The 24,934-nt window shown below is 42.6% G+C and overlaps 1 protein-coding gene across 2 annotated transcripts; it reads left to right on the top strand.

The window, feature by feature from the left end:
* Positions 1-222: 222 nt before the first annotated feature.
* Positions 223-24,916, top strand: gigyf2 (GRB10 interacting GYF protein 2). Of its 2 annotated transcripts, XM_089007979.1 has the most exons (30): positions 223-360; positions 1,672-1,723; positions 1,874-2,033; positions 3,304-3,399; positions 3,910-4,009; positions 4,578-4,683; positions 4,818-4,858; positions 4,937-4,969; positions 5,049-5,150; positions 8,913-9,118; positions 9,208-9,355; positions 9,726-9,980; positions 10,059-10,219; positions 11,935-12,091; positions 12,179-12,345; positions 13,022-13,116; positions 15,278-15,406; positions 16,885-17,015; positions 17,099-17,199; positions 18,612-18,749; positions 18,831-18,989; positions 19,339-19,440; positions 19,471-19,635; positions 21,022-21,144; positions 21,259-21,525; positions 21,649-21,848; positions 23,043-23,194; positions 23,287-23,483; positions 24,005-24,197; positions 24,277-24,916. In XM_089007979.1, the coding sequence occupies exons 2-30, from the start codon at positions 1,686-1,688 to the stop codon at positions 24,342-24,344; spliced, it is 3,990 nt and encodes a 1,329-aa protein (XP_088864105.1). In that variant the 5' UTR covers positions 223-360; positions 1,672-1,685; the 3' UTR covers positions 24,345-24,916. The 2 variants fall into 2 exon arrangements, with proteins under 2 accessions (XP_088864105.1, XP_088864104.1); XM_089007978.1 differs by having other exon boundaries at positions 230-360; positions 19,339-19,635.
* Positions 24,917-24,934: the final 18 nt, after the last annotated feature.

The raw sequence follows: 24,934 nt of genomic DNA, 5'->3' as shown, positions 1-24,934 counted from the left end.
GCGTTTTTTGTGGATCCCACTGGCGTTCTTACAGGGCACAGGATGCCGCAGTATGATTGGCTGCTATATCCCGGTAGAACACGCCCTGCATATTTGCAACGGTTATATTTCGTTGTGATGTAAATAAGGCGTGTCCTGCCTCGATGAAGCACCCAATCAGCAATCAGCAAGGCGTGTTGTGCCGAGAACTGCAGTGGGATTCAGAATCACGCAGAAGGGAGGGGGAAAGCAGCCGAGACGAAGAGCCAGAGTGACAGAAAGAGAGCGAGAAAGAGAGAGAGCTAGAGTGAGAGCGAGAGAGAGAGAGAGCTTACACACTCAACTCGAATTCAAAACCTTGAGCTGTCACATCAAGAAGAGGTAAGACAGCCAAAATAGACACCCAACCAGCACGAGACTGCTGGAAGTCAAGTGCCACGTCGTAAGGCCAACATCAAACCGCGTTCGGCTGCTTTTTTTCGTGTTTACTGCGGGAGGCCTCCGTCCAAAAAGCTCGTGAGCGAACCTGTTAGCATGCTAGCCGCAAGTGCCTGGGTTTTTCGAGGATAAACTTGTGCTGCGGTGGCAATATCGCGATTGTCGTCGATAATATCGTCGGTCTATGACAACACGTCGAGGTGGATGGGCGTGTGGTTACGTGTGTGTTTTTCACCGTGACTGCTCGAATCTCCTCAGCTGTGATTTAACGCTGTGTGCACTTGGTCAATTGCAGTTAGCTTTTTCTTAACATGGCGGCTATCGTAAGACTTCGCAGTGGGGTGGCATCAAAGTGTGTGCCAAAACACACAGCTACACCGCATTGTCATCAAAATACCGCAAGACACCCAATTGCCACTTTTGTAAGGCCGTGCGAATTTCTGCGCACGGGAATTAACTACATTGCCAAACTACCGGGTAATTTAAATGAACCATTCATGAAATAACATCAGCGCCACTAGCCAAACCCCTGCGCCGAGTGGGTTTTGTTTATGACCCAGTGGGACAATGTTATCAGTGTAGAGTCTGCTAGTTTAGCAAACGTGTCACTGGGAGCATTTCGTGTTCAGAGCAGCTTTGCTGTTATTGGGCGGCCATTCATGGTGTAGCGTCGCGTTTCCTTAAATATATACAACCGTGACTAGTCAGCGGGCGTGTCCACATCTACCCCCCAAAACTATCGTCGCCTTGCCCACTCGTGCTATCTACAATGCATGTTACCTTTTTTATCGGACTTACTGCGCTAAGTAGCAATTTACACGTGGCTTATCCTGGCTTCCCATATGGTGAGTGGGTTGGGAGTCGACAGTTGCCCCCCCCCTTACCGTTTGTGATTCAATTAGCATACCTTCAGTGTGGCAAGTTGGGTGGACGTAAAAAAATACATCACGTTTTCACATCCCGCCATATACTCGTAGTTATAACTACGTATTTCCGTTGTCAATTATAGGTGTCTGAACAAAGTCACCCACAAACCAAAGAGCTAAAATAGCATTAGCACATTAAAATCGTAAACCTGTGTGGGTGGGCGCTGATGGGGGCACTGACATCAGCTGACAAAACCTCTTTCAAAATGAAACAAGGTTTGGTTAAGTGGAACACAACATTGTCTGTTCTGGACAAGAAAGCGCTGACTTTTAATAAACAGTGACATAGTATGCAATTAATTAAATATCTCTTTGTTTTACATTTTAGGCTTCAACGAAAAAATGGCGGAGACCCAGACACTTAATTTTGGACCAGAATGGTAAAGTAGTACATTTAAAATTATGATGGCTTTGTTTGTTAATGTTTATTGTGAAAGTAGTTTCCAGTGGTGCATCTTCTCCTGACATGTCAAGACGTGTCATCTCCGTCTTTTCATTCAGTCATTGACTAACCTTCTCGCTTTGTGCAGGCTCCGTGCCCTGTCTGGAGGTGGAAGTAGTGCAGGTGGAGGAAGCAACAGCAGTGTTGTTTCCTCGCCACCTCTCTCACCTGCATTGCCAAAGTACAAGCTGGCAGAGTATCGTTACGGAAGAGAAGAAATGTTAGCACTTTATGTAAAGGACAGCAAGGTAAACATATTATTCAACTGATAGCACGTTTTAAATACAATGCCCCCCCTCCCATATATTAAACGGAATCCATCCGAAATAAGTGAAAATGTGTAATATTGAGAGACCGTTATTTTTTCTTTCGCGTTACTTTTACCTCTGCCATCTAGTTTCAACACATTTAAATGTTTTAAAACACACCGAAACTTGTAATAAAACATTCCAACTTTATTCATAGCACACTTTAAGAATAACACAGGTGATCAAAACCCTTAACGAATAACATAATGGGGTATAAATGGAACTGTATAGTGCCACTTAGCAGTTTTTTTGACAACGATACTAGTGCAGCGTGTTCTACCGGAAACAAATTCCTTGTGTGTTCTACATACTTGGCAATAAAGATGATTCTGATTCTGATTCTGATTCTGATAAAACAGCAAGGAGCAAGATGTGAATGGACAAAAAGTACTTGGGGATATCCATCCATCCAAACCGCTTTATGTTTGCAATGGTCGCGTGGGATGCTGGGGCCTGTCTCTGCTGTCTTCAGGCAGTAGGCGATGGACACCTTGAACCAGTTGCCAGCCAATTGCAGGGCACACATAGACAAACAACCATCCACGCTTGCACTCACACTGAGGGACAATTAAGTGTCCAATCAGCCTTCCATGCATGTTTTTGGAATGTGTGAGGAAACCGGAGTCCTCATAGAAAACCCACGGAAGCCTGGGGAGAGCCTGCAAACTCCACACAGGAAGGCCAAAACTGGAATTGAACCCAGTAACTCTACTGTGACGTTGACGTCTTACCATTGGATCACCTGGCTCCCATACTTAGGAATATAACAAAATTGAAAAACGCGTGACTCACTCCAAGGAAAGATTCTCTTGCTTCCAGTTCTCCAGTTAAGATCAACGCGTGCTTCTTTCAAGGTGTTGGTCACTCCATTTGCAATTTGCTTGCAAACTGACACATAAGAAGTGCAGCAAGCATATCATTTGTTGTATATTGAGCGCCAAAATGTTCTATCAAACCACATAACAGCAAAAGCTCTTAAACGAAAAACAGATAACATTCATATGTAATGTCAAATTGAAATGAACAGAAATTAGGCTATTTATACATCACAAAAGAACTGCTCCTTGAACATGAACCGACTAGCAAATCATACGAACCATTCAACAGTTTGCACAGAGATCAACACTTTCGAATGTGAACAATGAATCAAATATTGTAGCAGTTAGTACCACTAGTGTTTTAAGTTGACCTGTGTGTTATCTTCTGCTAGATCCCTATAAATTTGCTTGATAAGGAATTCCTGCCCATATTGCAAGAGGAGCCTCTGCCGCCTTTGGCAGTAGTTTCTTATGCGGAGGAAGAACAGGTGGGACTGCCTTTCCAAAAATATCTGTCCCTTCTTTAAAAAAAAAGCTAGATTCACTCAATCCTATCCTGATGCGTAAAATTCACTCCATAATAATGTGTCATTTTGCACCTGAAACATTTTTTTTTCCTGTAACATGCTACATAAGCAAACAATGCTGCAATTAAAACTGTGTTGCTGACCAAGCCATTGTAAGAATCTTTGTTTAGTTAGTTAGTTTTAGTAGAGGGCTTTTTGTTCTTATATAAGACTTCGCTGTCAAAGATTGCGGCTATTTCATTCATTCAAGGATTGACTTACAAGGCCATTAAAAACATTTAACCAACAGTGAATCTGTCGTCATGGCCATTTGTATCTCCTGTCTTTGTATTTAGGAACTACTTTACTGTAAAATAAGTGCTTTTTTATTCTATCGAAATGAAATAAAAATGGTTCAGGACAGCAATGCTGTACAAGTTGCATAAAAAATATATTTGGAAGTTGTTTTGACCCCTTTTTTGGTGTTTGCAGAGAAATTTCACCACGCTTAAAAATGCACTGCGGAACACGGGGCGAGGAGGCGGTCCGGTAGTGGGGGCGCCTCGAGGCCGAAGTACCTCAAGGGGTAGAGGTAAGCACTTCTGAATGTCTTTTCTTATTTTATGGCTGGGGTGGAGTTAATTTATACACAGCTTTAAAAGTTGCATATGCGTCTAATAAGAAAAGCTGTAACAACTGCATATTGTTGAGATGCCATCGAGGGCGCTCACAATTTCGGGCTCATCTCAAGACAGTGGTATTCTATTCGTCTTCTTTTGCTTTTGCTCATCTTGCACTAATGCACCGCCATCATATAAATATTAATTTGCAGAGTCTTCTTTACCTTTCGGCTTTTCCCTTCAAGGGGTCGCCACAGCAAATCAGTATCCTCCATCTTTAGAGGTTTGATCCACATGTTTGTTTTGGCCAAGCTTTTACGTCTGATGCCCTTCCTGACACAACCCTCTGTATTTATCCGGGCTTGGGACCGGCACAAGAAGACTTGTGTCCCTTTCTGGCTACAGAACAAGCAACTCGCTCAGTAAAAGGCTCCCAAACACAAAATGGTCATCGGCACAGCAATATTCAAAAAAGCAAAAACTATACTCAGAGTAATGTAGTGTTTTTTGAATTAATCAGATTTTTTTGGTTGTTTTCAGGCCGTGGAAGGGGAGACGGAGGGTTTTACCAAAGAAGTTTTGATGATGTAGAAGGTTTTGGCCGTGGGGGCAAGGAGATGCATCGCTCCCAGAGCTGGGAGGAAAGGTACTGATACATTGATTTGGGCTTTCAAGTCTGGACACAGCCAAAAGACAGTCATGCAAAATTACAAAAGTTTAATGAACTGTTTAATAGTTTATCTAGCGCATTGCGATTAGCTGTTGTTATCTTTCCCACAGGGGTGATAGAAGGTTTGAAAAGCCAGGTCGGAAAGACCCAGGTGAATGAAGAAATAATTAATTGATTCATCAATGATAGCAAATATTCGCTTATTTTGCTTTTCTTTATTCCTATGTAGATGCCGCCCCAGGCCATTTCCAGATGAATCATGGTAAATTCCTTCAGTCACACCATTTCTAATGAAAACCAACTTGCCTCACCTCTAACTATCATGACTCATTCGTTTCCAGTTCGAAACAACTACGATGATGCTGGAACAGGCCTGTCTAGGAAACACGATTTTACCCGCTCGGAGAGTGAAAATTGGCGTACCTCTCGTGACGATCAGAACGGTGAGGATGATGATTAGTGGGTCTGGTTGCTGACATACAACAATACTTTTTGATCCCTCTTATCAACTTTTGCAGCGTGTTAACCTTCAATTTTATGGCCTCGGCTTTGAATCTCACAATAACTTTGACATTTGGTTTAGTTCTTTTAGGGAACATGAGTGCCGATGTTCACAACAAATCATGATCATGAGGATTTTTTTTTAATGCGGCTTGACAGCCAGTGTGTGGACTTGGTCTTTGGACATTATTTCTTTTTATTGGATTAGATTAGCCTTTATTAGTATTTCAGTGGAGAAATTTGCATATCACAGCAGCAAAGTGATGAAAGGAAGAGGAAAGGGAAAGAAGTATGAAAACAAAATACAGGAGCTGCTGTCAAGGCAGCCACTCTTGCGGCGCCATCTTGAAGTAAAAAAAAAACAAAAATAACAAATAATCTGACACAACACAAAAGAAATAGACAATCATTAAATCTTAAGCACTTTCTGCAACCTCTTTGTTGCATATGTATGAAGCAGTTCTAGATGAAAGAGGGTGGTAGGTCATTCTCTCTTGTTCTGGCTCTTCACGGTGTTGGATGATTGGAAAATCAGCAAGACCCAAGGTAGTGAACAAAGAGATTACTTTTATCTTGTAGACAGCAGAGACATTGTGAGGTTGAAGTGGTAGGGCCATTGAGTGAGAAGCTTCTGCTCTCCCCTGACCTCTTCTTCTTTTCCTTTCGGCTTTTCCAATCAAGGGGTCGCCACAGCACATCAGTGTCCTCCATCTTTAGAAGTTTGATCCGCATTTTTGTTTTGGCCAAGCTTTTACGTCGGATGCCCTTCCTGACACTCCTCTCACCTGAGATGTTTATTTATACGAGATAGAAGGGTGAAATGTGTGTGTTTATATTCTGATTGGCTGCCGGTGCCGAGTATGCAAATTGCCAAACGAACGTTCGCCAATCAGAAGTCTGCTTCGGACTACACCCTGACTGAAAAGTGTACTTCAGAGTTTTGAAAGACGCTGAGAAAGTGGAATCCACGTAACGTTAAACAGACAACACAACGCATACGCTGCATTGTACACCATGACGACAAACGGCAACTGGAGCAAAATCTTCAGCAAGGTATATTTACCATAAATTAGGCAAGGGAGCATTTGTGGTTGGTACTTCCTTAATTAAAAAAAACCCTTTAAACTTCGCAACAATGTTTGTATTTTTTTGGGCGATTAAACGTCTTTATGTGATTTAAGTTGTGAAAAATCGGGCAGGCAACTTTATGGCCCGGCCGGCAACTTTTCAGAGTTGTCTGCCTGGGTGTCCACTAACTTGTCATTCGTTTCAGACACTGCCTGTCATCATGGAAATATCAAATGAATAAACAAACAGTTGTATTTATTGGATTGGATGGGATTTGCCTTTATTAGTCTCACAGTGGAGAAATTTACATTTCACAGCAGCAAAGTTATGAAAGAAATGAAAGTAGAAAAGCAAAACACAGGAGCTGCTGGAAAGACAGCCACTCTCGCAGCGCCGTCTTGAAGTCAAAAGAACAAAAAAAAACTCGAGAACAAATAACATGACAACACAAAGACATAGAGAGACATTCATTCTTAAGCACTTTCTGTACCCTCTTTGTTACATAAAGCAGTTCCAGATGAAAGAGAGGATCAAAGCGTCTCTTCACCAGTGGATCAGGGACATCATTATTTAGTGATTTGTACTTTAACGTTCTTTTCCATTTAACTTCACCATTTTTAGATTTTTTTTCAAAGTCGCTGAATTTTCACATTTACCGTTCAAATACTAAGTCGAGACGAGCGGTGAGGCAGCAGCCTCACCATGGTTTGCGCAATGACTATGCTAATTGTGCTGGCTTGCTCTGCAGTGAGACTGCATTGCTGTCCCTCTGCATATCGCTGTTAGTGTTCAAAAACGTTTAGTATATGAACTAAATTTCTACACTTTAGATGGTGTATATAATGTACAGTCACTGTACATTATAAAAACTGTCCAACAGTGTTTATTTTATTTTTATCAAAACTGTGTGCATAGGTGAGGCACACAGTGCTCCTGCCTCATGACAGGGGGCGCTGGTGATACCAGAGATTCTTCTTGCAACTCCTCGGCTGCAAAATAATAGAATTAGTGACAGCAAGCTACAGTAAACAGTTAGCAAGTTAAGTGCAACCACCCAGTCATTTTTTCGTGTTGCTTGGCCTTATTTTCAGAATGGTGGATGACATATCTAAATTGAAAGAATTTTCTAAACTGGACTTTCAATCGAAGCAGGAGATAATAATTAAAGGAAGACCAACACCGTACTGTATAGCTCACAAACGGTGAGCGATAGATATAAATTTCCTGGACAGCTTCTCAGCTTTTTGGTCCAGAAGGATCTAATTGAAACTATTCGTGAGGTGACAAAGTTGCTCCAGCTCGTGCTCGCTGTTCTAGCTACTACAGCATCGGTGGAGCGGTCATTCTCAGCACTGAAAATACTGAAAACATACAGTCGGAACAGGGCTGATCAAGGACGACTTTCTTCACTGGCAGTGATCTCCATTGAGACAGAGAGACTTTTAAAACTGAAGAAAGATAAGGTGAAGGAAGGCTTCTACAAAGAAGTTATCGATGCCTTTCTTTCGAAGGAGCGGGGCATGGACTTCATTTATAAGTAAAGGTAACACGATAACGTTTTTTTAATTCTTTTTTTTCTATGCTACAGTTTGTATATATAAAGAATGCTGACATGACATTTTAAACAAAACATGTTAACTGTTACCAATCAAATGACGAATAAGCTACTCTGTTGAGTTCATATTTTTGTAAATCTGACTGATGACGTCAGTGCCTCACCTGCCATGAACCTCAACGCACTGATATATATATATATACACACATATATATATATACATACACACACACAGTAACGTCTCGTTATATCGATATTGGTTATATCGATAGTACTGCTTATTGCGATACTATTTCTATGAACGCAAGGAGAAAATTTACATGCCGCAGGATCGGATATATCGATAGTCTGGTTATATCGATATTTTTTCCGACTCACGAGAATATCGATATAATGAGACTTTACTGTATATATATATATATATATATATATATATATATATATATATATATACTAAACTGAAATGAAGCAGCATAGGATGTTTAAGGATGTGTATCGATTGACGAAAAGAGACTGTCTCACATCTCCTGTCCCACGTAAATTTGCTTCAATTCCAAGCCGCGACAGTTCCCCATACGCATCGGCGCTCTGCGCCGACGCTCCTTTCTTCTCATCTTATTGAATGGACCGCTTAGGCAAAGTGTCTCAAAACTAATTTTGTCGTGGGCCATATTGTCGTGGGCCATATTGTCGTGACGGTTTCCACTCAGAGTGCCGTTATGACTAAATTTTGTAAAACCATATAAATGTTTAACCACCTTCTCATACTACGTACACAACTAAATTGTTTTGAAATCAGAAGTCAAGAATGTTCAAACGTTGTTATGGGTTGGATATGACCATTTGAAATTCTGGTTTAGCGTTTAGCAAGCATCATGAAAGTTGACATGATTTTCTCTTGTGGGCTGTATAAAATGATGTGGCAGGCCAGGCAATGACTTGAGGCCCGCCGTGTGTCCAAACTAATTTGAGAAATATTGTCTCACTTAGATTTCTCGATCCACCAAAATGAACCCCATGTCAATCCCTTGCTTTTGTTGAAGCCATTGATTGTTTTTGTTTCACTTCTTTTCCTAACTAGATGGGCCTCGGGGTGGAGTGTGGCATCCAGAGCAGCGACGCCGCGTCCCGTTTGATTTGCGAGAAGACGAACGCAGCTACAGGAGCACGCGTTTGGGCAGTGGCAGTCTGGATGACGACAGGGACGCTCTACCGGAGTGGTGTCTGGAGGACGCGGAGGAAGAGGCGGGCACCTTTGACTCGTCTGGAGCATTTCTCTCACTTAAGGCAAGCAAAGCTCTGTCAAGATAAGCGGATGTCTATGAATGTATGATATTTTCATACATTTATCACAGAGACTTCTCTTGTCTTAGCAGAAGGCCTCGAAAGAGCCCATCCTGGAGGAGGCAGAGTTGGATTTCAAACCTTTGGAAGAGTGTGAGGAATCCCTAGAGGAAGAAGACAACCAATCCAAGGAAACCAAAGATAGGGAAACAGAGGCCAAGCAAGATCCTGACCGGAAAGGTTGGACCCTTTCATATTGAAGCAGTATCATTGTCATTCAAAATGGGATCCTCATGCGGGACCTCCAGCTGAATTGTTCAAAGCAGCAGCTAACAGACATTTTTACTGATAACTTCTTCCAAGAACCTGAGTTAAATGAGCATAGGCAAATGGTGAGTGAAACATTTAAGTGAAACTCACACACAAAAAGCTAGTGCCCCCCTTAACCAACCAAGAGAAAGAGCTACTTAGAAGCCTATTACTGTGCCCAGTGCACCAGTATTTTTGTTTGTGATCAATTGTAGCACGATGGACCACACCAAAAATAACTGCTGTGTACACTCCTCTTTACGCAATGGCCCCCTGACCCCCTTCTCTTCCTTTCCTTTAGTATTCGCAGGAGTGAGCAGAGTATCGGAGGAGGCGCCATCTGTCCCTTCACCCTCCGTTCAGCCAATCCCAGAGGACCAGACGACTCCCAAGTCTGTGTCGCCGAGCCATCCTAACAGAACAGAGGAATCCAAAAAGCCAGCCGAAAGACAACCTTCCCTGGAGCGACTGCCAGAGCCCTGCCAAGTTCCCCTGCATGTCACATTGTCAAACAGCATGTCAATACCCATGACTCATATTTCCACCACCCTCCCAGGTGACGTTTCTTCTTCGGATGGATTGTCAAGAATTGTTGAAAAGAGAGTACCACATGGTATTTGTCTGTTCCTCGCAGAAGTTCACACACAGTCATCCACCATGCAGAAGCCCATGGAAGTTCTTGTGGCCATGAACAACCCTCTTCCTTTTTCATCAAGTGTTTTTGCGCCAATATCGAGGCCCATCCCCATGCCACATGACACAGATGAAGATGAGGGGTTGAAGCACTTTGAGCAGGTAACTTTGTAAATCTGTGCTGCGGGTCCTTGGTGTTTAGATAGACTTCTTCACCTATGGCTGTGATGTACCATATTTTCACGACTAAAGGGGTGCACTTAAAAGTTTTAAATTATCTCCAAAATGGACAGGGCGCCCTAATCATGCGGCGCACCAAATCTAGGAATGTTGCTGTGTGACTTCAATGAGCGCTCCACTCAACTAACTAATGTCATGCAGATATGATGTTTATGTCAAGCAAAGACAGGAGTTAACAGGGGATGTCATGCAGATGTTAAAATATTTAGAGCAAAGACAGATTTAACTGGTGACAGCATGCGGATGTTAAAGAGTAGAATGGCTGGTGTGAAAGAGGATTAAAGACACGCCCACTTGTAGGTGGATATCATGCCGGCCATGCATTGGGAAAATTATCGTCGGGTGCCAAAATGTGGCACCAATGAAGAGACGCCTATGAACATGTGGCAAAGTTCAAACTTCAAGCAATCAGATAAACAGAATAAAATGGCAATCAAGCAGCCGCAAGAGAATTTAAAATCGAAGAAGGCTTGGTTCGCAAGTGGAGGAAGTAGGAGACCAAGTCAAGAAACTGAAGATGAAGGCAAAAATGCTTGACGAAGAAATGAAAACAAACACTTTCAACGAAGTTTTTTGATGATTTCGTTTTATGAACCAGTGCCAATTATCCATATGGACAAGGACTAGTGTGGCGCAACAACTTTGGCAAACTACGCTCCTTCCGTTCCTGCTGCTGTAAAAAGATTGCTAACAACACATCCAGCGATTGACACACTGAGGCACGAGAAGGCGGCTCTTATTTTTGGGTTTGTTTGCCATATCAACAGACAGAAACCGCCACCTATTGTGGTTTTTAAGAGAAAGACTGTCTGATGAGGAGAAAATGAGAGAGTGGCCGACTGAGGGCTAGTTGAAGAGAACTGATGGTTTTTTTCCACACCTGCTGATTTGTGACTCCATGCTTGACCATCTCACGGCCTCTGTGGAAAAACCTGCAGCGAATGATCTGCGTGCTTATCATAATTTCAGCAGACTTGACGAAGGATGCTAGCATGCTTTCTACTGTTTTTTTGTTTGTTTGTTTTTTAGTTTAGTTTTAAATTGGCATACATTTTACAATGCGCCATTTGGTCGTGAAAATATGCTAACCTAAATTGGAACGTAATAAGCTGCAAAGCGCTGTGGTGGTCTGTTACTAAACTACTTGATGGCAGTAGTAAAAATAATTATATTTAAATGTAAAACACTTCTACTGCCAAATCCGTCTAACAATCAGATGACAAATATATAAGTACAAGAGTAACTGGGCATTTGTTCTTGCAACATTCATAATCTCAACAGGTTCTGATTATTATAAACCCACTGGATTTGTATTATAGTACGTTCTCAGATTTTCACTTTTCACAAATCGGAAAAAATAATGTTCAATTCTTCAATTCCTCTTAGGATGAGTGAGAAATTGTATTTTAGTTCTCAACTGTTTCAACATGGTGCTGCCATCCCATCCATATCTCTGTTGTTTGTATGGTTAGTTTAATGTGTATGCATTTGGCTTCATTGTGTGGCTATAATAATGTAGTTGGTAATGTAACAATCACTTTCCTGGAAAATCCTTCTCAACAAAGATACTTCACTGCAAAGATACTGATATACTCTAAATTGTAACAAAATAGCTTTCTTCACCCATCTTTTTCCAGGAGGCAGAGAAGATGGTGGCTTACCTCCAAGATGGTGTGGTCGATGATGACAGACTTGAAGTGAAAACCTCTGAGAAGCCCAAACCTGCAGGACTTCCACTCACCCACAAAGCTGCACTGAAGTGGTTTTACAAAGACCCTCAAGGAGAGATACAGGGTAACACGGATGCTGGATGTCACAAAAACAATGTTCGGTAATCTCAGTGAGGCTACTTTGAACATTATCTTTCATTTTTGTCTCCAGGGCCATTCAGCAACCAGGAGATGGCAGAATGGTTCCAGGCGGGATATTTCACCATGTCCCTCCTGGTCAAAAGAGGCTGTGATGACATATTTCAGGCCTTGGGGGAGATGATGAAGATTTGGGGGAGAGTCCCGTTCACGCCGGGCCCGGCGCCTCCACCTCTACAGGTGCGTGTTCACATATAAGTGCTGTTTTAAACACGACACTGCAGGATGATTTAAAATCTAAATTACTGAACAATGACATGGGCTAATCGAACAATATTAATATGCGTCATGCTGATTACCCCCCAAAAATTCTCAAAATTCCAACAATATATTCAAACTGTTGTCGATTGCGTTATATATTTCTCAATCTTCACAATGGTACATGCATTTTTGACACGACGTGCATTTTATTTGTTAACATCCTTTGATTTTGTTTTTTGGGGGGGTGGCAGGGGCTTTGTTCAAATCTGCTTTCCAGTTGGTAGATTTTTATTGAATTTCCCCAAAATACACATTGCAACGGTAGTTTCAAGCACATAATGCTCAAATGAACTATTTTTTTGATTATGAATGTTATTCCTCACCCAGGTAGAACAAAATCAAAAATTGAATAGTAAATTCAGGTACTTTCAGGTCTTTTTGAGCGCAAATTGGTTGTTGTGACTGCAAAGCTATTTCCACCCCTTCCTTCGTGAATTAGCTTTTTTTTCTCATATTTTTGCAGAAAACACTGTATTGTATTACTCGTACGCAAACATTGATTGTAAAACCTTATGTGCACATCTAGATCTCCTTCTCATCCATCTTGCTAGATTGTTCATAAACCATGTGTGTGTCTCCTATGATACTCATACAGGGCGACGCCGATCAAGAAAGGTTGAAGAGACAACAAGAGCTCACTGTGCTCAACCTTTACCAGTTACAACAACTTCAATATCAATACCTCTTAAGGTAAGGTCCATTTGTAAGTAACTGCAAGACCGTTTATTTGGCTCGGCGACAACCGTATTTTTACAGTCATACGGCGCACTGGATAAAAGGATGTAGTGTCAGTTGAGGTTACTATTTCTGTATTAAACCCATACACAAGACACACTGTGCTATTGGACTTGTGCATGGTAAAACATACTCTACCTTAAAAAAACACAATAGCATGTATGCACACTTTTAAAAGGCAGTGGGAACCAAACTGAGTTACCGCCATCTCATTCATATCGGTGATGTCGTTGTGCCTGATGTGATTGTCAAAATTCTTTTTGTCGTACAGTGATACATTGGCCTACAAACTTAATTGGTTCCCACACAGAGTGTGTAAGGCAAAAAGTGTGTAACCCAAAAATTAATTCCCCATAGTAAACCATTAAAATGAGAATAATCCGTTCCCAGGTCCCCATAAAACATAATTTTCTAATTTTCTAAACCTTAAAACTACACAAAATATACCTTATTTTATGTATGAGTCAAACTCAGCCTTATTGTCAAATATGCTTATATGCATGACACACAGCACAGATGAAATTGCTGTCCTCTCGGACCCAGCGTGCAATAAATAATAAATGTGCTGTGGTATTATAATTAAAGAAATAAACTGTCCTGGATAATAAAGTCGTTTTATTTACCTTTGTGATGGTCGTTGATGGCTTGATGGAATGGAGTGGCCGGTTTCATCAGCATTAAACACTTGATGAGGAAAGTAACCTTCTTCTTTCACCATCTTGAGGAATGAGCCCTTGTAGGTGCTTTCTCTGTGATAATTTTATCTACTTCCTCATCAATTGTGTTCTCTTTAGCTGAGTTGATAGCTTTTTGCATCAAGTGTACAGATGGCTTGTGTGGGTTGTTTGTGGAGCCTGATTGATGGGATATTTTAACCTTGCAGTCTACACTCTGCCTTTGAACTATCAAAGTTGAAACTCTCACTGTCGTCTGCCTGTCTCTTTAATGTTTAAACCACCTCCCCTCACTGCTGCGTTCATGACCAATCACGTGGCTTTAACCGAAGACTGGCGGCAGGGAATAGAGGACAAAAACAGTCGGCTGCCATTTTGTTTTTAGAAGAACGGGCTCGTTCGTGAACGACATAGCTCCGTGAATGAAAAAAGTTCATATACCAAGGTAAATTTTTCATAAATTTAACGTTCGTAAGCCAAGTGGTTTGTAAACTGAGGTATCACTGTATTTCAAAATGCAAAATGGGCTTGTCCATCACTTCACATCACCACAGTCCAAGCTGGCATGTGGGAATGTAGGGATATGTTGTGAGAACAGTCAGTATTGGAAGCAAAGTATGGCCAGAAAAGTGTCAAATGTGGATAGATTGTGCCATTTCAGAAAACAAAATCACTCATACCATGGATGAATCTTGACTTCTCTCGAATGTGCTCGAATCCCAAAACTGATAGCTTGCAGTTTAGACCGTGGTTCGTAAGTGTGTTGCTTCGCTAGTCCATTTTCGGGACGATGTTTTACACAATGCACATAATAAAATAATATACATACTCTTAATAGCATTGTGCCTTTAAGATAAGAAAACATTTATTTGTCTCACAAAAGAAAACATTCCCAATTTACAGCTACAACATAATGGAAGGAAGAAGTGGAAGAACAAGAAGTGTATATATATATATATATATATATATATATATATATAAATCAATATTATATAACATAAGCATATTTAAAAAGAAGTGATTAGGGGGTGAGTCCATGTTTTCAGATTTGTCTATTTAATAACCTAACAACATTCAGCAAGAACAAGTGACAGTACCTCTCCTTCTCCGGCTGAAGGAGCTGCCCAGTGCTTTTAGGGTTGCCTAGAGGGGATGGGAATGCCTGTCCATCATAACTATCGTGTAGTTTTTCCACCCCCCCCCCCCCCTTCCCACGCTAACTTCCCCATGCTGTCCTCGGTTATGTTTGCCTCTCCTCTATACAAGTAGCGTGTTGGCCTCTAAATCCAAATGTAGACATTTAGTATATGCCTCTCAGCTCAACTACTCCGGGAGTAGGGCGTGAACAGAAGTAGGTACCACACTAGCATTACCATCCAAAAAAACAAAACAAAAAGGCTCTTTGTATTAAAGGATGAAATGTCTTTGTTGTTGCCTTTTAGGCAGCAGTATGCTCAGGCCCTGGCTCAGCAAAAGGCTGCAGTGCTGAGCTCAGCACCTCTTCAACAGCAACAGCAACACCAACAGCAGCTTAACTTGCTTCAACAGCAATACCAGGCTCTCAAGATAAGGTCCGAAACGTCATCATCGCATAACACTTATTTTAACAGTGGCGGGCCATGCATGTCACACTTAGGCCTTCAGTAGTGCTACGTCGGAATCACTCCACAGCTGCAAGTGTGGTGTGATTGACTATACGTCCACTACAGGATGATGTTGGCCAGTAAATAACTAGTGAAGAAACTTAAGAAATACTGTCATGAAACGTTTTGAATTTTTACAATGAGTGTGTGGATCCATGATAACCTCATAAAATTGCAATTATATTTGCTATTTTTACTAGCTTCAGTGCTGTCCAACCTTTCTTCATGATGTCCATCTATTCTAGAAAAGTCCATCTTGAAAATGCCTTGAACAGTATAACTGCAACCAAATCCATTTCTTCTCCTCCTTCAGCCATTGTGGGTTGACAAAACCACAATTAAATAAACACAAAAATGTATTTGCTTATACAGATTGCTACACATACAGTGTGCTAGCTCTGGCCAGTATCAATAATAATAATAATAATACAGTAAAGTCTCGTTATATCGATATCGGATATATCGATAGTGCCGGTTATATCGATACTATTTCTATGCACGCACGGAGAAAATTACATGCAAACAGGGTCGGATATATCGATAGTCCCGGTTATATCGATATTTTTTCGGACTCCCTTGAATATCGATATAACGAGACTTTACTGTAATACATTACATTTTAAGCGCCTTTCAAAGCTCTTGGGGACACTTTACAGTCACTGACAAGCATAGGTACTATAATAAATAAAATACAATCACGAATAGAATAAATAAAATACAATTATAAATAGAAACGAGAGAGAGAGCTACACAGAAAATGCAATTTTAAACAGGTGGGTTTTGAGACTTGAAGGCGGGAAGTGAATGTTGGGAGGAAGTGAGTTCCAGAGTTTGGGGGCAGAGCAGCTGAAGGCTCTGTCACTCATCGTGCTGAGACTGGCAGGGGGGGGGGGGCACACAGAGGTGGAGGGAGGAAGAGGATCTGAGGGATCTGAATATGCGCTTATCACTAGTGGCTAGTGATATTATAATGAGCCTCGCCAATCATAATTTGCAAAAACTCTGACGTTACCAGCGCCTTCGAGCAGGCCTTGGTTTGCCAACCTGAACTCTGATTGGTTAAAGCAACAGCTTCATCGCCATTGATTTTTATGCTCCATGGCCTGCTGAACTGATTGTGAAGGCATCCAGGTAGATTTCTGACCCTGGTAACAAATAATGGCTGAAATGTGATTTGTTAAATGCTTTAATATGAAAACACATCTGAAAGCAGCGCAACAGGGGAAAAGTAATGAAAGGAAGCTGAGAGACAATTTGGAATTATTTAATAAGAATTCATATACAAAATATAATTTATATTTGTGATTCAGATATTTTTAGGCCAGCAGAGAAGGCCTAGCAGGCCTTGACTGTCCACCACTGCAATTTAACCTATCGTAACAATGTGTTTTGCTCTCGTTTTGCAGAACATCTGAGAGCCTTCTACCTCCTGTGACATGTTCCCTGTCTCTACCCGACTCTAGTTCTGTATGGGAAATGCAGAACCCGTCCTCTCAGGCTCCCCGCACACCACACCTCCCGCCAGCAACGTCAAGCAGTGAGTCAACAAAAAAATTAAGGTGTTACTTGTGGCTGTTACACCCGATGTTGCTGTGTTTTTTTCTTTTCGTTTCTCAACAGCATGGGATGGCAGCAGTGTGTGGGACTTGCCCATTGAGTCCATGGCCAAGGCGCCAACCATTGAGCAGATGCAGCAGTTGGAAAAATCAAAGGCTGCAAAGGTAATTTGTATTTCCATTTAAGAAATTGAAATTAGAGTAAACCATTACTGTGGGACGGTGGCCGAGCCTTACCACACCCATTTTGAAAACAAACACGTGCAAGTAATTGAACATTTTCAAAGACTATTAAAATGCTATTAAAATGTACCATATACAGGTAACATCTGAGTTATGACCGGTGCGACATACGACCACCCGTACTTATGACCACGGCCGCCCGACCCTTTTTTTTTTTAATTCTACGCCAGGCACCGCACCGCCCTCACAGCCCAATTTTGGCCAGCCAGTATCTCACTGTCGCACAGCAATTGACCGTGTGATGGCATCGGACATCGAAGGGGGGGAGGATCCATCGGCCAAGGCGAAAGCCGAGGCAGGTGGGCGTCGGCGCTTGGGTGCGCGGGACTACGGTGACGAGAATGGGGGGGGTCCCTTGACACAGGTGGCATCGCGTCGGTGAGAACGTGGCGGCGACCCCGCGGTTGTCTGCGGCACCTCGTTTCCTCGAAGCAGAGCGAACTGTCATCGCCTCTGCAGCAATCCAGCAGCAATGCAGCGGCAGCATCACAGGGGCGAGAACGCGTTGGCGGCGAGAACGCGTCGGCGGCATCCCGCCGCCGTCATCCCGCCACCGCATTGCCACCGACGCAATGACAGTTTGTCGCCAAGGCGATGACAGTTCGTTCTGCTTCGGGGCGAGTAGGCGGGTTGAGCGCGTCGGCGTCGCAGACAACCACGGGGTCGGCGCGGAGAGTGGGGTTAGGCCGGGGAGAAGGCAACCAGTCGCACACCAGCGAAACAGACCCACGCCCGCCCGTCCCCGTGGTGTCCGAATCAGAATATTTGCAAGTCATTTAGCACAGAGTCTCTATTCAACATTTTGAATTGATTTTGACATATGACTGTTTGACGTCTGTGTAAGCTCTCAGTCGTACAGGAGTGGTCCATCGATGAGAAGGTTTCTTCAGCCGTCATCTGTACAAAAGATCGTTAGTCAGGAATGTAGGAACAATCAGTGGGGCCACAGGGAGGGGTCCCCCGCCCCTCCCAACCTGAGAGTAGGGACCTATCATAGCTGTGTCCGGCGCCACCATGTCTGGACATTAGGGATATATAAATGGGGCCGATACGACCAGTCAGACTTTAGTTCGCTGACGAAGCCTCTTGGATAGGAGGCGAAACGTCCGAAACCTTCACTTTTGTACAGATGACGGCTGAAGAAACCTTCTCGTCTATGACTGTTTGAGTTACGGCCGTTTTGTCGGAACGGAACCCGGTCGTAACTCAGATGTCACCTGTACTATGATCCCAGAGTCTAATTTTAAACTAATAATGTCCATAAAAGTTATTTAATTTGAACAAAATGCATAATTGAAGAGGCTTATTTGTACTCCTCTCACCTTATCCTTGAGTTGGAACTGGAGAGGCGTGAAGCTGAAATGAGAATCAAACAGGAAGAAGAGAGGAAGCGTTTAGAGGAGGCGCTGCGGGCTCGTCAAGAGGAGGAGCGAAAGCGTCTCGAGGAGGAGGAGTTAGCGAGAAAAAAACAGGTTGAGTGATTGAGTTGTTTTTTTAATCAAATCGCCTGTAAAACATTTGATCGGGGTGTTTAAAGCAGTTTACATCTGAAGGAGGAAGCTCTCCGACGGCAGCGAGAACAGGAGGAGGCACACCGGAGACAAAAGGAGGAGGAGGAGAGACTGGCACAAGAGGATGCACTGCGAAGACTTGATGAGAGGAGAAGAGAGGAGGAGGAGAGGAAGAAAAGGGAGGAGTTCCTTCGCAAACAGGTACAGCCAGCCGCTCACCTTTGAAATCTTTGTCTGAGATTGCTTTGAAATGCACACGTTGGACTCTTTTCGGTTTCACGGGTTTTTGCACAACTTGCTGCTCCTTCACGGGGAACCGAAAGCCAAAATTCACAAGCAGCGACTCATCCGTGATTGGACCAATACATTTCTTGCTTCAATTCAAATTGGTATTTCACTTGTCATCATCAGCATGCTGTTTCATTCTTGCCACCACATGCAATTTATTCGCATCAGCCATATTGCTCAGTGTGTAGCCTGGCGGTTAGCAGATCTTTATTGTTTTACCGAGCGGGTCTTAATCCTCACTTGCCAAGTCTTACTCATACAGGAGGAGGAGCGCAGAAAACAAGAGGAGCTGGAGGCATTGAGAAGGCGCGAGGAGGAGAAGCGAGCAGAGGAGAAGCGAGCAGCAGAGAAGCGAGCAGAGGAGAAGCGAGCAGCAGAGAAGCGAGCAGAGGAGGAAGCTGCAGCCGCAGCCGCGGCCGCCCTGGCTCAGCAACAGCAAGAGGAGCAAAAGAAGAGAGACCTAGATGCGCAAAGACAACAGGAGCTGCAGAGACTGAGGCAGCAGCAACAGGAGGCTCTGAGGAGACTGCAGCAACAGCAACTACTTGCACAAATGAAGGTGAAGTTGTTTTTCTTCACAGTAACCACAAAGCTTGTCGGTGCAGAATGCAGGGATCCCAGCCAAGGGAAATTAAAATAGAGGAAAATGAAACAGATCAGCCGGGGGTGAAGGGGGCCTTAAATTTATGAATGCACGATTGCATATTAAATATCTGCTACATAATTATACAATACCATTTATTATGTTTATAGAGGGTTTTCACCAACTTTGGGCATCCCCCATCAGGTGTTATTCAAGTTAGTTAGTTTAGTATTGTCAATCATAATTAAAATCATGGTATACTACAGGTCAACAGTAATAAACATGCCCTATCATAATTTCCTTAATTAGAACACTAACTTATGAATTGGAATGACTCACCAGGTTGTTTGTAATTCTGCTTTTCAATCTTTTTTTCTCTGCATGTTTGCTTCCCTCACAATGCTGTTTGAGTGACAGCCAACCTTTGCCACCATAGTTGATCACTTTTCCATCGCAAAGACTGCAGAACGCTTTCCCCAGATTTTTATGTTTCAATATGAAATTTGAAAGCGAGCATCCGTCGACTTGTTTTTCTAACCATGTCCAATTCCACGAATTCTTGATCCCTCCATCCAGAGACGTCACCGTTCCACTATCACTTTTGTGTAGGATCTCTCTACCACGACATCTTTACAATGTGAAAAGTCGTGTGCTCTCCGGAGTGAGCTATCACACAGAACACATGTACGTAAGCTTCACATCAAAACAAAATCGATATACGTATATCTAACCTACACTGTCTGCTATTAACACATTAAACATATAAGTACCAAAAATGTGACGATGTTTAGCACAAGTTTACAAGCGAAAAGTGCGGTAAGGGAGCTGTCATATTTGTTTTCTCGTTTCATCGCACACAGTCTCGTGGTATTTTACTCCCAAGCGATCCCGATTGTCAACGGAAGCAACCGACATCGACCAAAACACACGAAAGCATGCCCACTCAAGAACTACGCATTCTGATCTTCCTATTACCCTTCAAAACAAATGTTTTAGTTGTTGTATATGGAAATAAAATAACTTATATGAAAATAGAAAATATCACTTTGGCGGGAAAAAATATTTTGCGGAATTCTGCTAAATAGTGGACGTCTGGGATCCCTGAGAATGACAATTTTTCTTTATAAATCATTGGGTGTCCGGATCAGCAATTTTGGTTAATGATATCACAAGCTGTCAAAGTGATATTTGTGTGGGGGAGGAGGGCTAAATGTATTTTATCATACAGGCCTGTTAACAATGTCAATGAGTTTGCCAAACTACAGAATGGAGTGGGTCCCACTTTGTTCACACCTGATTTAGATATCATATATCCTTTAAAAATATTGAAAAAGTTCTACCGCCAATCTTCCCTGTTTGTAGCTACCGCTGTCATCGAAATGGGGTCATCAGTCTGCCAACATGAGCAACAAGAATCAGAACACCTTGTCATTAGCTGCGATCCAAAAGCTGGAAGAGGAGCGAGAAAGACAGGCACTCGAAGAGGTAAAACCATCCTGATCACCAGACTTCCTGTTCTGTATTTTGTTTTATTTTTTACTTCTGATCATTTTAAACATAATTATTACTCCTCCACTGCCGACACATACACACTTGCAGCAACAGCGTCAACAGCAGGAGCTCCTGAAGCTTCAGCAGCATCAGGCGCTGCAGCAAGTGCAGCAGGCCCAAGCCAAGCTGTCGGGGTGGGGCCACGCTGCCAAACAGGCCCCTGTTACCAAGTCCCTACTGGAAATTCAGCGGGAGGAAGCGCAGCAGATGAAACAGAGGAAGGTGCAGCCACCTCAGCAGCAGCAGCAGCAGCAACAACAGCAGCAGCAACAGAACCACATCTTCAGCCAGCCGGCCCGACCACAAAACAGAACTGTATGTAACCCATATCATACTAGAGTACCCCCCTGCTTGTAAAATGAAGGAGTATTCGAATGACCTACTTGGTAGAAGGAATGGAGATTTCAAGCAGGCAAATGAGTGTGTCGTTCTCAATAGACATCTCTGAGCAACTCCGTATGGGGATCCGCGAACATCACACCCTGCTCAAACTGGGCGGCGGACTCCAGCGGGATCTGGGGGGACACGCACAACTCCAACATGGGTTTCTGGGACGAAGCTGTGAAGGAGGCCGTCCAGCAGCCTCCGCCCACCAGAAAAGGAAATGCACAGAAAAACAAGAGCAATGCCAATCTCAGGTTAGAGCTGAAACTGCATAAAGTCATGTTCACTCATTCACTACCATTCACAAATTTATTCTGGAATTGAAAATATGATGTCGATCGCCATTGCCGAATTTGTTCGGTTTTGTTTTTTCATGCTTGCATGCCGACAAAGCATTGGCTATGGCCTCTGGCAATGTTTTTTCTTTTCCACAATGGGGAAGCATTTCCCTTTTTTCCATGCTAGCTCTTTGTTCCAGCTTCAGCTGTTGTTAAAGCGCTATATAAACCAATATGTATTGCATTGTATTTTGGACAGCCGCCCTCATTTCAAGATCAAATAATTCCAGACCCATATAATTTAGGAATTAACTCTTTTTTTCTGATGGAAGAAGCGAGTCCAAGGTTTCTTACTCTGCATTGAATGTTTATGTAGTCCTAAAACTCAATATTCTGTGGGTCCTGGAATTTAAGTGACAATGACAATACCCTGGCACCGGAGTGGACACATTTTTGCACGTCTGGCAATGAATGAGTTAAATGTCTTCACACACTGTCTTTCCTCAAAGGTCGGGTTTTTATACGGGAGAAGAAATGACACTCCATGTATGTGAATCTGAAGTGAATTTTCATTTTAGAGTACAAATGAAGATGTGGCACTATTAAGAATTAACCAATGACATTCAAACTTGTGATAAGTGGAAGTCAGCACACGACTGCCACCATTTTAATTTCCCCTGATTCACTGCAAATAATGTTTGGGTTGTTCTGTTTTACTTACATCTGACAGTTTAAGGCACTACGTCAACTGATATTTCTATTTTTTAATTCCTTCCATGTTCGTCAAACATGGTTTAAGTTGTAGATGGTGAAACAACTGCTGCCACCGTCATTCTTCACTGACCTGGTGGCCTTTTGGGGATGACCAATGTTAGCGCCAAACATACCGTTTAGAATATGGCCAAAATGTTCAAAATTGGTCTCAGTTTGTTTGGTCAGATGAAACAAAAACTCATTTGTTTTTACTCCCCTTCTCTGAAAGATATTTTTCTCAAGTGAGTTGTCACATTAACAGCAGAACGTTTGAACTATTCCATCTTGTTTCCTTTCTTCAATTTAAAAACCTGGCATTTGAAAGCTGACATAGACTTTTTAAATGAATAATAATAATAATAATAATAATAATAATAATAATAATAGTTGTTTTTGTTTTTTTGTGTGTGTGTGAAGTAATTCCATGAGTGGGCGAACAAACAAGAAGGCGGAGGAGGAAGAGAAGCTGCTCAAATTGTTTAAAGGGGTCAACAAGGGTCAGCAGGACAGTTTCATTCAGTGGTGTGAGCACACTCTGCACAGCCTCAACACCGCCAACAATCTAGATGGTAAATAGCTGCGCAAAAATGGGTGACGCAGAGACAAAAACGTTCATCTGAATGCTTGTTTTGGCTCCCCTACCTTTGCGCTTTTGTCACAGTTCCTACATTTGCATCGTTCCTGAAAGAAGTCGACTCGTCGTACGAAGTGCACGACTACGTCAAGGCCTACCTGGGGGATACTCCCGAGGCTAAAGACTTTGCCAAGCAGTTCCTGGAACGTCGTGCCAAACAGAACGCAAATCAGCAAAAAGCGTCGCCGCCGCAGAACCGTCCGCAAACCCTGAAACAGCAGCAGGTAATCACCGCGCTTTCCTTGGCCATTTGGTTTCTTCTTTTGCTCACCAAAATGCCATTCAATTTTTGTAGACCATCAAAACACAGCCATGTGGGACTCAAGGATGCATCCGGGCCCCGCCCTTGTGACATTTACACATTTTGACAGCCCCTGGCGCAACTTTGTAAATCCACTGCGCCAGCACTGGCTCAAGTCTATTACAATTGGCGCAAATTATTACATGATCTGCACCACATATGACATACTTCTGTTACAAAAGCTAAAGAAACACATACACAAATATCATACTTCAATGAAAGTATTTTGGTTTATTTCAATCAGTTTCGGATACTTCAGCAATCTAGTTAAATGGGGCTCCATCGATTTTAGAATTTGTCCCCCTTTACAGACACAATGATGCAAGTTGGCCCCCTTTTCAATTTCCCAGATGCATCCCTGGGGACTTAAAGTTAACAAATCAGAACTGGTCGCTCACATTTTTTGCAGTGTCTAAATATGTTCTAATATTCCTTCTCGTCAAGGATTCTGTATGGGGTGGGACGGGATCATCAACACTCTACCAGGCCAACCACATAAGTGGTCAGCAGAAGCAGCAACAGCAGAAGCAGCAACAGCAGCAGCAGCAACAGCAACAGCAGCAGCGCTTTGAGACGGTCACCTCAGGGAAGAAGAAAAAGAAGCAAAAGATGGTCCGTGCGGATCCAAGCCTTCTAGGTTAGCGCCAATCACCTCATTGCTGCTCTTTACAGCCTCGGAACTGTCTGAACGCTCGTTTTACTTTTTATGCCTTTAGGTTTTTCTGTTAACGCATCGTCTGAGAGACTGAATATGGGGGAGATTGAGACGGTGGAGGATTTTTAAGGGAACACAACCAAGCAAAACGGCCACAAAGTGACTCAAACCCTTTCCCGCCCTCATCTGCAGCTGCAATAACTTTTTCAACTTTTTCTGTCTTTTAAGGCCTCCATTCATTGTCAGACCTTCTTTGCCAACATCGCAACATTGGAAAAAAAAAACAATCTGACCGAATGCCCTCCCACGCTGTGCGGTAGTTTTCCATTAAATGGAACGAGGAAATCCAATCACTTTTTTTGCCACAGTTGGCAGAAGTATTATCTTTCAATTTGGCTTTTTTTAAACACCCATCTCTAACATTGGTGGGGCAAGTGACAGAGTTTATATCCATTCTTCTATTTATTGAATTTGAAGCCCACCCGCGCACCCCTCAACAAATTCTACCCTTCCGTTATTTTGCCACTGTACCCCACCCCTCCATGGTTGTTGGCGGATTAAGACGGCAAAGATGAGCTCAAGGATCGGTGCCTACTTTATGTCCTGTTTTAAGGACATGTTCCAAGTCCCAAGTAGTTATCTATTTCTTGTAAAATACTAGGCTGTTAAAAAAATAAATACACTTTCTTTCTGGAAGATGATCTGCGTCAGTCGAACGT

Source organism: Hippocampus bargibanti, linkage group LG11, assembly GCF_051943395.1.
Source record: "Hippocampus bargibanti isolate YZ-2025 linkage group LG11, ASM5194339v1, whole genome shotgun sequence".
Classification (NCBI taxonomy): Eukaryota; Metazoa; Chordata; class Actinopteri; order Syngnathiformes; family Syngnathidae; genus Hippocampus; species Hippocampus bargibanti.
This window is presented reverse-complemented; position numbering and strand designations above follow the sequence as displayed.